The following is a 13,684-nucleotide window of genomic DNA, read 5'->3' on the forward strand; positions in this document are numbered from 1 at the left end:
TTAATGCGGTACGCGGGCCTCTCACTGTTGTGGCCTCTCCTGCTGCAGAGCACAGGCTCCAGACGCACAGGCCTAGCGGCCATGGCTCACGGGCCCAGCCGCTCCGCGGCATGTGGGATCTTCCCGGACTGGGGCACGAAGCCGTGTCTCCTGCATTGGCAGGAGGACTCTCAACCACTGTACCACCAGGGGTGCCCTTAATCTTGCTTCTTGATGGTCACCTCACTATATTCATCTCTGTACTTGTAATTTTGAGTGGTGGCGCTGAAATCCATCACAGCTCACCATTCTAGAGTAATCTGCTGGTCACAAGTCACAAGAGTTGCTGTTCTTTTCTCCTGTCTTTTTTATTTTCTCTGTCTCTCTCTTCTTTCTCCTTTCCTTGAAGCATCCCAGATATTTCCAGTACTTTGAATTTGAAAGAGTTGGGCTTTAAGGCCATCAACAATCACTGACATATTCTACTCATTCTAACTGGAAACATTTGTAAATGTTCATATTTTCTACAACTTGGGACACTGCTGTTTAAATTTTTTTCAAACTTTGAAGTTTAGGGGTTCCTGTATGATTGAGGTTATATCTAGAAAAGTGAATCAATATATACCACACTTTGTAAAAACACATATAATGCAAGAAAATTTCTTTAGATTGTTTGAATAAATGGCTTTCCAAGGTATAAAAATTTTCTCAGTTTCACCATTAATTGAAATAATACTAAATATCTCCAGTGATTCTGAATTTTATTTTTTCACAATTTGTTCTCTCCATATATTTGCAAAAATGATAATCAAATTATTTACCACAAGCACAAAATGACACACTTCTCAGTAAGTTGAATGGTGATCACCAGAAGGATACTAGCTCTAACGTTAGGACATGTATTATGGAAAAAAAATGCAAAGAGAAAAAACAAATCTTACTGAATGGCACTTGTTGAGCAATAGGGTAACATGTTCTTTAATCAAGGATGAAGTATGATATTTCAGCTCTTTTACATGTTAAGAGTGATTTTTGTTTCTGCACATTTCCTACAATTACCATTTTGATGACTGTTTTTATATAAACACAAATGAATGTTTACAGATCTTTAAATAAAGAGTAAAATGCTTAGATGTAATCTCATAATTAATATATTAAAAAGAAACAGAGATTTTAAAATCCATGAGCCCAAAAGTACACATCTTAAAATCTAATCAAGGATATGACATTATCACTCCACAATGTCTTAAACATATTGAGACATTTTAGTGTTAGAGTTTCCCACTGAACATTTACAAAATAATTGGGGTTTTGTTGCAAGAAAATTGCTTACCTGGAAATGTTCAAGAAGTACATTTCCTCTTTGGATCTATAATCATGATTCTGCAAGCTCTTATGGGACTTTCACAAGACATAGGCACATTTAACTGAAAATGATTGAGTGCCCAACACACCACAGATGCCCAGCCTAAATAACAGCAGTGGAGATTACCGAGAGTCAGCTTCTTGTTTCAAAAACAAAACCAAATATATTCGGTCTCATTTCCAAGATAACCACTTGCGTGTTTCCAGAAAGTCAACATGGGATTAAATTTTGAAGCCATGAGATGGAAGCAAAAGACCATATGGGCCTCAGAAGAGAAACTTGTATGAAAAGGACAGCACATGGATATATTTTTTTTAATTATGAAAACTTGGAGCGAATTTCCCAATATTATTCCTTTGAAAACACTTTAGAAAAAACTGACTACAATGCCTTTAATTAATTAATTGAGACAACTTTATATCTCTCTAGAGATCAGAACACAAGGGGGGAGAAAATCTAAATGTTCTGTAACTTTTATCATCCAAGGACTGACTTTGTGAGAGTATGTATATAGTAGGTCTGTCCCCTCATTATGTTTATTCCACCAATTTTTTTGGTGACATATTAAGCATAGTATTTAACAAGAAAGACATACTTTGGGGGAGTGTTCACTTTGAACTTCCTGCTTATTCTATTTACCCTCTAAGGCTGTGCATTGTATTTCATTACATTGGTATTACGTTTGCAGGTATTGCTTTGTAGTTATAACCTGCAGTCTTAATCTTCTCAAACATATCAAATTAAGAATATAATATAATTAGCTTTTTAAAAACAAATATATTTAATAATCAGAACTATTTAGATATATTTAGAAATTCTTTAGATACTATTTAGGTATGCTAATACAGGTTTGATTCATAACTGATAACCTTTTATAATTATTTAGTTAAAATATGGGCATTCCTAAAAGTTTATAAGTATTTTCTCATTCTTGCCAAATTCTCTGGGTTATTGTGAAAAGTCAATATGATAGGAGAACTAAAAACACTATGTAAATAAGAAAACATAACCATCAGAGTTGTTAAAATTTTTAAAAAGTGTCTTTGTAATCTACCATTTATCAACTGAGTGACTAGAAAAGGTCATATGACCTCCACAAGACTTACTGTCCTTATCTACAAAATGAAAACAATTATAAGAGTCTTTGTAAACCTTTTACAACAGAATAGTTGTGTGGTTAAAATAAGACTAGCATGAGTGAACTTGAAACCTATGCCAAAATGAGGCCTTATACATCACAGACTCTGGATTCTCAACCACTCATGAACCATGCTATTCACTTAGTTCTGGTTTCTCTAGAGCTCTTGCTTTGGCTTTCTGTCAAAACTAGCTACCTGGTTAATCTCTATTTCATCCCAGCTGAACTCCTTTACAATGTTGCCTTTTCCACATTTGTGGAACCAGAACTCATTCTCTACCCCTTCCAGTCCTTCCAATTGTTCTAAATTTTTTTCTACCTTAACAGTATGGAGGGGCTATTCCTATGTCTCAGGACTTTTCCACTTCTAGCTATATTACATTTTACCCCCTGACAAGGGTTCATGCCTCTGTCCCTCTTCTCTACAGCTCATTATTACTATTTAACCTCAACAAAAATAGCCATGTTGCCCTGCCAGTTTTGCCATGACTTTAGTTTGGATTCCTTTGCTGTTCAAACATGCTTCGGAAAGTCACAGACCATTGTCCTAGAATGTGTTTATTCTGCTTAGAACCTTGAATTTCAGAGCCATGGAAGAAATCTGAGATAGTAACTCAGTTCCCAGCGTTGCCATAGTAGCCCAATATCAGCATGTGTATTAAATATGTAATTAAGACTTCTGAGTTTAAAACTTGGTGAGACATACTGTATGTAATTTTTTGACAAAATAATAACATCCTCATGGCTATTATTTATTATGAAATTACTTGGAGGCAGAAATTGCATATATATTTTCATTAATATTTAAAACAATTTGTTTACTAGGTTTTATTTTCTAATTTTAGAGAATAAAATATACTTGGTATACTTAACACTGGTAAACTGTGGACTTTGGGGTGAAAATGATAGGTCCGTATAGGTTCATTGTAATGAATATACCACTGCTGTGAGGGACGTCAATAGTGGGGGATGTTGGACATGAGTAGGAACGAAGGGTATATGGGAACCCTGTACTTTCCACTCAATTTCACTGTGAACCTAAAGCTCTCTAAAAAATAAAGTTTATTAATTAAAAAAACATTTTGGTGTGGTTACGTGACTTACTCAAGACCACTCAGGCCACAGATATCTACGGATTTATAATTCAAAGCTACTTTTATTTCTCTTTCTACTGCACCACACAGCTTTTTCTGCCCCAGAGCATGACAGCTTAGACAGTATATCTGAACATAAACACAGACCTTGATGATTAATTAGATGACTTTCTATAGCACAGATGGCAGGAGAGAGACAAATACTGTGTAATTAACATCTACTAGGCATTAAGTCAAATAATATAAAATTGCCATCATTGTAGACCATATTCTTTTCCCCAAAATTTGTGAAAGGAAAATCAAAATGGAGTCTATATTGCTAAGAGAGCTCCCTAAAATGGAGCCAGGAGGCTATTACAAAGTATGACTTATGCCCATCTCAGCCTGAATAAAATCTGAACTTTTGATCTCTTAAGACATCTAGATCTCTTAAGACATCTTTGACCTACTTAAGACATCTAGATCATCTGCCAGAAACTCAAGATAATTATTGGGCCCATACCCTAAAATAACTTGTGGCAGCCTGTCTACTTACTGGACTACCCTAAAATAACAGAGGATTCCTCAAGGTCAAATATTTCCTGATTCACATCAATCACAATTCTCACTAGGCAACTTTTAACAGCCTTGTGGCTTTTTGTCTTTATAAGCCCCTGACTCTTTCTCTTCCCTTGAACACTCTTTTGGTTTAACCAGAATCTGTGTCGCCTGAATTGCAATTCTTAAGAGCCCAAATAAACTATTTTTATTATTTGCAGCCTTCTGCACTGTTTTTCTGTTGACAAATTCATATTTTCCTCTGTTTTGGGCTAAGACATTTCACTCTGGATTACTTGCCTTCTTTAACTCCTGTTTGTTTTGTCATTTCTTCTGGCTGTGATTGGATTATATGACAATTAGTAAATAACCTGTGATTTGTAAAAAGGTACATATTAGGCTGAGAAAACTGTTTTGCCTTAATTTGCATCTCATTTTTTAATCTCTATTATGCTAATAGGAAAATGCATCAGTGTGTTTTTATCAGATTTCTTCTTAAATTCTAGATCATTTTGAAAATGGATGTGTAAGTGTTCCTCTAAAACACCTCGCTAGTTATTATATGATATGTGATCTGTTTTCCTAAAGATTAAAATCTTTCTTCTTATTCAGAATAGCAATGTTATGTGCAATGCAACTATGTATACTAGATTCATACCAAATTCATAAGAAAAAGTGTGGTTACCAGAGGTAAAATAATAACTACAACATAAATATAATGCCAGGTATACAGAAAAATTTATCAATGACTATAATTATTTTCTTTTATAGAATAAATACCAAATATACATTTATTTGACTGAAAATGTCACACTGCTTTTGTGAAGTAAATTTACAAAGTGTTAAACATTTGATTAAAATGAATGATGATTCTTTAGCTATAGCATGTGGGGGGCAATCCCACACCTTTTAAGGTCATAACATTAATGTAATATAACAGCTTTTTTCCCCCTCTACTTCTATAAGCGGAGAATGCTGCTGCCTGAAAGCTGTCTGGAAATTCAGCCAAAGAAAGAAGAAGGTTGCAAAAATTCTGGGAACTTTAAAGAAAAGTGGCTGGCATTAGCTTGGTCCTCACTTTAAACTAAAATTAAAACAATAGACAGACATGTACAGTAATCTCTCTTTTAAGGAAAGAATAGAATGCCTCTATAGTAATGTCAAGTGGAACAATTTGGGCCTGGCCCAAGCTATGCAACTGTTCCACAGGAAAACAGCAAAAGGCTTCAATCCAAAGCAGGCAAATAAGGCATGATTGTTTATAAACAGTCACTGTGGCCCTCACATTTAGAACAAGAAAAACAATATTAGCATATAGGAGGCCAGGTTAGGAACATGAGTCTCAGTATGAGTTGAGTCACACCATCATTTTGTGATTTATACAAAAGATAGTGGTGCTATTTTTTTCTACTATTAACTTGCCTAATAACCGTGGATAACTCATACTTTAGGAAATCATATATTGGTCAAACATTTTTAAAAAAACAATATTTGATCACGGATTAAGGAAATGATATGTCAGCTACAAAATGTAAAGATATCATATACCTGTTATCCACTTCTGATTCTCACCTGCTCATCAAAGGGGGCTCGGGTAATTGGTAAGGATAATAGAAATCGGGTGTTTCAGGAGTCAATTAGAAGCTAAGACAGTATTGCTTCTCCGTGATTCCAAAATAACAAAATGGGGAATCAGGTGTAATAGCAGCAAAATAATGGAGAACTTTGACGGTGATTACCAGAGTAAAATAGGAAATTCGAACCTACCTGTTGGGTAAATGTGATATCACATACTTCATTTTTACTCCCACTCTTTACAGGCTTTTTTGATCCTATCTTAAAATATGGACAGCCTCTCTACTATTTTTTGTTTTAAAACTTCTGTTTGACATAACTTTCTTTTCTCATTCCTTTTCCACTTTTCATGGTTCATTTTCTGAAATGGGTGTCCTTCCTGTTTTCTTTACTTCCCCACCACTTACTAACTCCCTGATTAATCCATTTCAATTTGTGTTCTGTTCTCTTTGCTCTAGTGAGACTTGTTTTCTTTATGATCAGTAAAATTTCCTTCTGGGAAAATCCAATGATTTCTTTTCAGTCTTCCCTTGTTTTATTTGTCCTATCTGCCTCAACTGGCACTGTTGGAGATCAAATATAAACTAGGGAGGCTAGAACTGAGACTGTCTTTAAAGAGGTTAATGTCTTCATTTATTGGAAATGATAGTTACTTTGAAAATGCAGAAGAGTGGATTTTAAGATAATTAGGAAGGACATAAGAGAAGCAGTGGTCTAAAGGCAAAAATGAGTCAAAGAAGTTGGCTATACCTTTAATGTCAATGGCCTGGAGGTCTACAAGGAAAGAAAATGGTAAAAAGAGAGTTGGGAATGAGAATACAAGAGAATAAGTTAATGTATATTTACTTGTGGACCATAGCACATAGAATATAACATTATGATCTATAATGATAAAGATAGAAAATAATAATTTTAACCCTTCTGGAGCTTATGAGTGAATTGCCAGAGGATACTATACTAATTAGAGGATATTCTATATGGCTGTAAACTCATGATAAAAATGGTCAGCTTGGTAGGAATTTGGCAAGTTGCCAGAAAGGGCACAAATACAGCAGAAAGCCTGATAGAAGAGAACAGCAGCAGTAAAATGTGTCTTGAGACTAGCCAGTTCTTCACCTTCAAGCATCCAGAGCTTCGATTTCAGTGCTGCACGTTATTGTAGGGCCCATCCTAATTTTTCAAAAGTGACTTTGGCCAACATAGGTGACAATTTAGACTCAGCAATTGAAGTAGCAGAAAATAGCTGAAGGAATGTAATCTTTGGGCAATGATTGAACTAAGTTTACATCCTGACTCATCCATTTTAAATCTGGATGAATAAGGAAAGTCAGTTAATACTGAGCTTTAGTTTTCCTTTCTGTAAAACAAGGAGCCTTTTTATTTCCATTACCTATAGCAAAGTGATACTAATCAGGATCCTTCTGAGAAAGGTGACGTTTTCTATTTCTTAAACTTCTGGAACCTTTGTATTCTTAAATAACATAAATAAATAAGAGATTGTGTTTTTCATTCATCGGCAGTGCAGAGGATTATTGCATATCCAAGTTTATTTCTAGGTAACTGAAACAGAGACCACAATAAGGCATATCTATTCAACCATATCTGAGCTGAGGGAAATGGACTACTTAAATAGCTAATTACATAGATCACAATCTAAGTACTCACCAAAAAAAAAACATGTGGATAGTGAGAGTGGATATGGAATCAAAGAGAAGATCTTTGATAGGTAATTAGATGCTATTTGAGCTGGAATGTATTTATTCCCAAGCATTCTATATATTATATTTCCCATCTTCACCTCATTTAAATGTGTAAATTGTACACATATGTACTTTGGGGCAGAACTATGGAGAGAAGGTAAAAGCAAAAATCCTTTGCTATTCCCTGATACTTTATCATATCTCCAAACACTGACCTCTGAGGTTATAAGGAGAAATGGAAGCTAAGGGCGGGGTGGGGGGGTGGGGGGTGGGGAAAGAGGAACAGACAGAGTTGGAAAATAATAAGCAAAGGGAACAGGAGTGGAAATGGAAGGGAAAGTTAGGAAAGAAGCGCTGGTATTAGATACACAACATCGGGAGGAAAGAAACTGGATTTAAGTATGTCTAAAGCTGACTAGAGTCTATTACACTTCTTTCTTAGTTAAAGTACTGATCTTACAGCCAAAATCTCTGTTGAAACTGTAGTACTGAAATGCACTGTCACATTTTGATAGCGCACTGCAGTTGAAAAATGTTTTCTATAAGCAACTTAAACTTACCAGAGGGTAAGAACTATAAAAGTGAATTGTACAGGATATATGTAGTAAAGCTACTTTGAAAAAATTTGCTCCTTTCAAGGTCTAAAATGCCTTAAATGTTTCTTAAAAGATAGAAAAAAATAGATTAATTTACAAAATGCTCTTTAAGTCAGTATATTTTAAATCTCTAGAAAATAATTACTGGAAGAGAGAACAGTTCTAAAATAACAATACGGTGATAAAGAAAGTATGAGTTCACTTAGTGTGTTAAAAAGTATAAGACAATACAATTAAGGAAGTTGAAATTTCAGGCTTCTGTATTAAAATTACTAGAGAAAAATTCCTCATGTGATAATATGAAATCTACTCTTAAATAACAAATGTTATTAGAAACAATTTTTTAGTAATTAAATTTGATTTGCTCAAAAGCTATCCCATATAGTTATGTATAGAGAGCAATTAAATGCCTCCCATTAAAATTTAAGCAGAAATGCAAATCAATTGGAAGCTTCTAAAAAGATCAAATAAGTGACTTTCAGCTCCATGTAGAATGCTACTATAGAAAGATCAAATCACTTCCAACGAAATAATCCTTATTTGGATACTCCATACTTGAATTTTCTATTAAATATAGATTTTCTATGAGTTAGCTGTTTATAAACATGAATGTCAAAAAGTAAAATTTTAGGGTTGAAGTGATGTTAGAACTCATTATTCTAACAATGAAATCACTTTATAATAGAAAATGTGGAGTCTGTGACCCTTTTCATTCACACTACCTCCAAACATATCACATTCACAAATTATGTCTCAGGGGCTACACTAGAGGTGTAGATTTGATCCCCCTTAGGAAAATGATTTCACATGTAACTTTAAAACTTGGGCATATTTTGAGGATTCAATATTTTCAAAGTTTTTCATGAGAGAAGTTCAGCATGTGTAACGTCTACAATCTGATGATGTAAAAACAGTGACTGATTAAGCCTATACTCCTTTCAGGTTGAAATATCTTAGTAGGGAAAAAAAAAAAAAAAAAGAAAGAAAGAAAAAGAACAAAAAAATCACAGTTGGAAACCTCCCCAGAAACTTCACTAGATGACAAAATACAAGACCAATCTTCCACAAACATTTAATGAAGACATGGTTCAGGGGGTTTTCTGTTCTGAGATCACTTTGCCCACCAAGAAAAGACAAAAATAGTGGATTTCTGCAGTTAAAGACTGCAATCAAAGCAGGATACAAGAAAAGTAAAAAATTGTATTGCTCATTAAATCACTTACAGTGGTTTTCCTTTGGATTCACAAGTCAAAATTAAAGGCTGTCCTTCTTGTGGAAAAGGAGTGGATGGTATAATCTTAACTGATGGTGTATCTAGGAGAAAAGAAAAAGTAATATTAAAAAAGGTCATTACACACATATAAAACTATATATATGTTCAGGCCATTTCTTATAATTGTATATATTTATACAATTGTGTATATTTATATAGATTTAGTGAAACAGGGTCTGCAATTTTAAGAAGCTACCATCCTGTCCAGGAAAAGCTTACAAAAATATCTGAATATCTTATGAGCACCACTGTGGTATTATTTCTGAAATCTGAATTTAAAAGTGAAATTGCAAAAAGTGGTTCAGAGGAATATCAAGCATTTCATACAATTGTTTCTTCACCTATTTATAGATGGCTATGCATACTATTATTATGGACTGAATACGTTTATGTGCATTTGAATAACAACACTTTCATTGTTGCAGGAATACCAGGGACTCACAATAAGGAACCCACAAAGAACTTGAGATCAACTACTGTCTCACAAGCATTATGCAGAATCTTTTTGAAAATGCAGTAATGCTGCACTTAGCACATGCTGTTTGCTTTAAAGCACAGTTAGCAAATCATCTGAAATAGTTATTTAGAATGTTATTAAAAGTTAACATTTTGTTATATATGCTACAACATAATTGTTATGAAGTTATTTCCATTTAACAATAAAATCATCCGTTGTGGAAGAAGATGCAAAAATACTTTGAGACATTTATATTTCTAATTTTATGCCATGTAATATTGTTTAATCAACACAGAGATACATATTACATAGAAAAACTGGAAAATAAACTAAAAACAGAGACAGTGTAAACAGGCTCATTCCTTTATGACACCTTGCTAGTGCTGGTTTTGTGTGGCTTGCAGTCAACATGGAACTGTCTCTTCCTCTTGTTTCCATATCCTCAACAATAAACAAAATAGGCTCTGAATGCTCCGGGGGGTCACAATTATTCTCACCCTTTCCTTAGTTGTGATAGAAGAACTGAACTACCCTGAGGTTATAGTCATTCTCTGACTTTGAAGCCAATTAAATAAGTATCAATCAATTGTATAATTTTTAGTTTAGTTATCTTATTTCAGGAAAATATTATGCAGATTTGTCATATATAGAACAATAAACAAGATCCTGTGGAAGGCCTTGTATCCCACTTATAAATTATTTATACTTTTCAAATGCATTCTTTCTCAATCCTTTAAAGAAAAAAATACATTGAAGATAATCAACAATAATATCCCATTTACAAATAGGCATTCCATGTACATCATGGTAAAAAATTGTAGTATAAAATAACCCAGGAAGAAAAATTAATTTGAAGAAATATGACATATATTGTCATATTTTTAACCAGTAGAAAAAAATAATTTAATAAAGGATTGAAATATACTTCACTAATTTCATTACCATCATCACATTTATGGAATCAGTTAACATGATGATCATATAATTTTGTCTTCCAAGTAGAACACTTTTAAAAGTGAAGAGAAAATATTAATTATATAGAATAACAAGTGTGAACCAGAATGATTCTGGGAAAATGAGGGCTATCATCTTTTAAATTTTGACCATATATACATATAGCAAAATTTAATTTCATCCTGACATAGAAAATAAAGCTTCAATTCTAGAGAAAAAGGTGGCAGAAGAAAGATCAGAAAAGTGAGATGTTGGGGAAGAGAGTTGTGTTGTTTATCTGTGATGATTAATTTTACGTGTCAACTTGACTACACTATGCGGTACCCAGATATTTGGTCCAAAATTCATTATTTGGGGAATTCTAGTAAGAGTGTTTTGGGAAACGATTAACATTTAAATCAGTGGACTGAGTAAAGCAGATTCCTCTCCCTAATATGGGTGAGGCTTATCTGATAAGTTGAAGGCCTGAATAGAACAAAAAAGCTGAACCTCACACAAATAGGAGAGTATTCCTGTCTGATGGCAACTGAGCTGGCACATCAGCCTTTTTCCTGTCTTCAGATCAAACTGAAACATCTGGGTCTTGAGCCTGCTGACTTTCAGACTGGAACTATAACATCATCTCTTCTGGCTTCTCAGGCCTTTAGACTCAGACTGGAACTAAGTCCTCAGCTCTTCTGGGTCTCTAGCTTGCAGACTCAGCCTGCAGATCTTGGAATCTGCACCTTTGTAACAAATCCCATTAGTTCTTTTTCTCTATAGAACCCTGACAAATATAGAATCCTTACAAACAGACCCTGGGATATTTCTTTTATGGGGAGTGACCACAGGGAGCACTGGGAAGTGAGATAGGAAGGGAAGGAAGTCAATCAAGTGTGTGTTATTGAGCAGATTACCCTGTGGGCAGCTGCGTGCAATCCTGCTGTGGAACTCAGACAATGTAGGGCTTGCCTCTGAGTCACCTCGCTTGATGGGCAAGGGAGAGGAGTATTTAGGGAATATTGACCAATACTCATTGGTGTTCGGTTGAGGATTGCTGGGGTGGGGATGCAGGTGTTATTTCCCTGGCACCCCTGGTCTACTCAGTGCACAGAAATGGTGTGTGCCCAAGGGATATGGGCAAGTCACCCCCAGTATCTGCCTCAGTGAAGTAAAATACACAGTTCTGCCTGTTCAAGTAATTTATTAGAGGTGAGAATTTATATAACATATGGTCCCCTGAAGCATGGTTCAGCATTCCCTTTAGATCCAGAACACAGAATTTGAATTATAAGCAAGTGCAAAAGCAGATACTATGCTTAGCATGTATTTCTGTAAAACTTTTAGGAAGACCTCTAGGTTACCAAAATCAAGTCATATAATACAATACTGCTATTTTATTTCTGAATTACTCAATATGTTGATTAGTCTTTGTTCCTAAGAATTATCTTCCCTAGGTTTTTTTTTTTAACACTCAACCCTCCCACCCCTCACAAACACACACACACACACACACACACACTGATAGATACACATATATCTGATTCGACATATATCTCTGGCTACTCTTTCTAATATTCTGTTGGGTTGTCTTCTTGTATTTAACCTTTAAATATTGAGGTCACCAAGAATGGGATTCACAATCTGTTCTCACATAATTCTCTAGGACCTTTTAGCCACACCCATCTCTGCAGTTTCTATCTACTCATTAACCACTCCCAGGTTTATATCCTAGAGCAGTTCTGTACCACAAGCTACACTCATGTATATGCAACGCCTATTTGACATGTCCAGTTGGATGTTGAAAAGACACGGCACACTCAGTATGTCCAAAAGGAACTCAGAGTCTCCCACTGACTGACACATTCTCCCCTGATATGTTCTTCTTCCAGCAATTTCTAGTTCTATAAATACCACCAGCCTCCATCCAGCTACATACACCAGACACCTCCTGTTCCCTTATCTTTTCTATAATCAATCAATTAATCATCAAGTTTGGTTGACTTATTTCCTAAATAATTTTGAAATCTACTCGTTGCTTTTTTATATCTCCACAACCTTTCTTTCATTTAGTCTACCGCAAAAGTGAATGGCCTCCACCATGTCAGCTTTTTACACCTCTAAATCTGATGACATCAATTTTCTGGTTAAAACCTTGCATGGTAAATCTTTTCTCTTAGGATTAAAAGAAAAATAATCAGCATAGTCTTTAAGTCCTATATGATCTACACAGGTCTTTACTCTCATGCCTTGTAACACTCAATTCATTCTTTGAATTCCAGGTAATTATACTTTCTTTCGGGTACTTTAACGAATATGTTTTTTAACTTTATACAAACTGTCTGAAATGCTCCATTTTGGGGGGATTCTTTGCCTTTTTAACTCTTTTAAATCTTAACTCAAATATTTGCTGAGGGCAATCATTCATTACCCTCACATTTGGTCATATATCACTGCTGCATGTTCTCTTTTTCATCTCTGTATAATTTTTAAAAGGCATTTCTGTGTCCTCAGTGTCTAGCATAGTGCTTTATACAAAATCTGTGCTTAATAAACAAATTATTAAATGGGGGAACACTCTAATTTTTTTATTTTCTTATCATTTTAATACATTAATTTTAAAATATTAAAAACTGCTTAATTGAAATTTTGTTGGGGCCTGCATTTGTATGTAAAATTAATATTAAATGCTCATGTCACAAACCTTACATTGAGTTTTATTCTTACACATATTTAATTTAATTAAATGTCTACTGCTGATTCTCTTCCTGGTATAAATTTTCTCCATTAGATAATATTAGATAACAACTTTCCATGATTATACAAATGGCAATTTTTTAAAATTTTGTTTGTGGTACGCGGGCCTCTCACTGTTGTGGCCTCTCCCATTGCGGAGCACAGGCTCCGGACGCGCAGGCTCAGTGGCCATGGCTCACGGGCCCAGCCACCCCGCGGCATGTGGGATCTTCCTGGACCAGGGCACGAACCCATGTCCCCTGCATCTGCAGGAGGACTCTCAACCACTGTGCCACCAGG

At 34.9% G+C, this 13,684-nt stretch overlaps 1 protein-coding gene across 1 annotated transcript in view; it reads right to left on the reverse strand.

Moving 5' to 3' along the window:
• The window catches only part of CADM2 (cell adhesion molecule 2), a 232,954-nt gene that overhangs the window by 89,699 nt on the left and 129,571 nt on the right, over positions 1 to 13,684 (reverse strand). Inside the window, exon 6 of the mRNA XM_060149062.1 lies at positions 9,209 to 9,299. Within this exon, the coding sequence (XP_060005045.1) occupies positions 9,209 to 9,299 (91 nt within the window). The remainder of the gene's footprint in view (positions 1 to 9,208; positions 9,300 to 13,684) is intronic.

The sequence above is a fragment of the Lagenorhynchus albirostris genome, chromosome 5 (genome assembly GCF_949774975.1).
Source record: "Lagenorhynchus albirostris chromosome 5, mLagAlb1.1, whole genome shotgun sequence".
NCBI lineage: Eukaryota > Metazoa > Chordata > Mammalia > Artiodactyla > Delphinidae > Lagenorhynchus > Lagenorhynchus albirostris.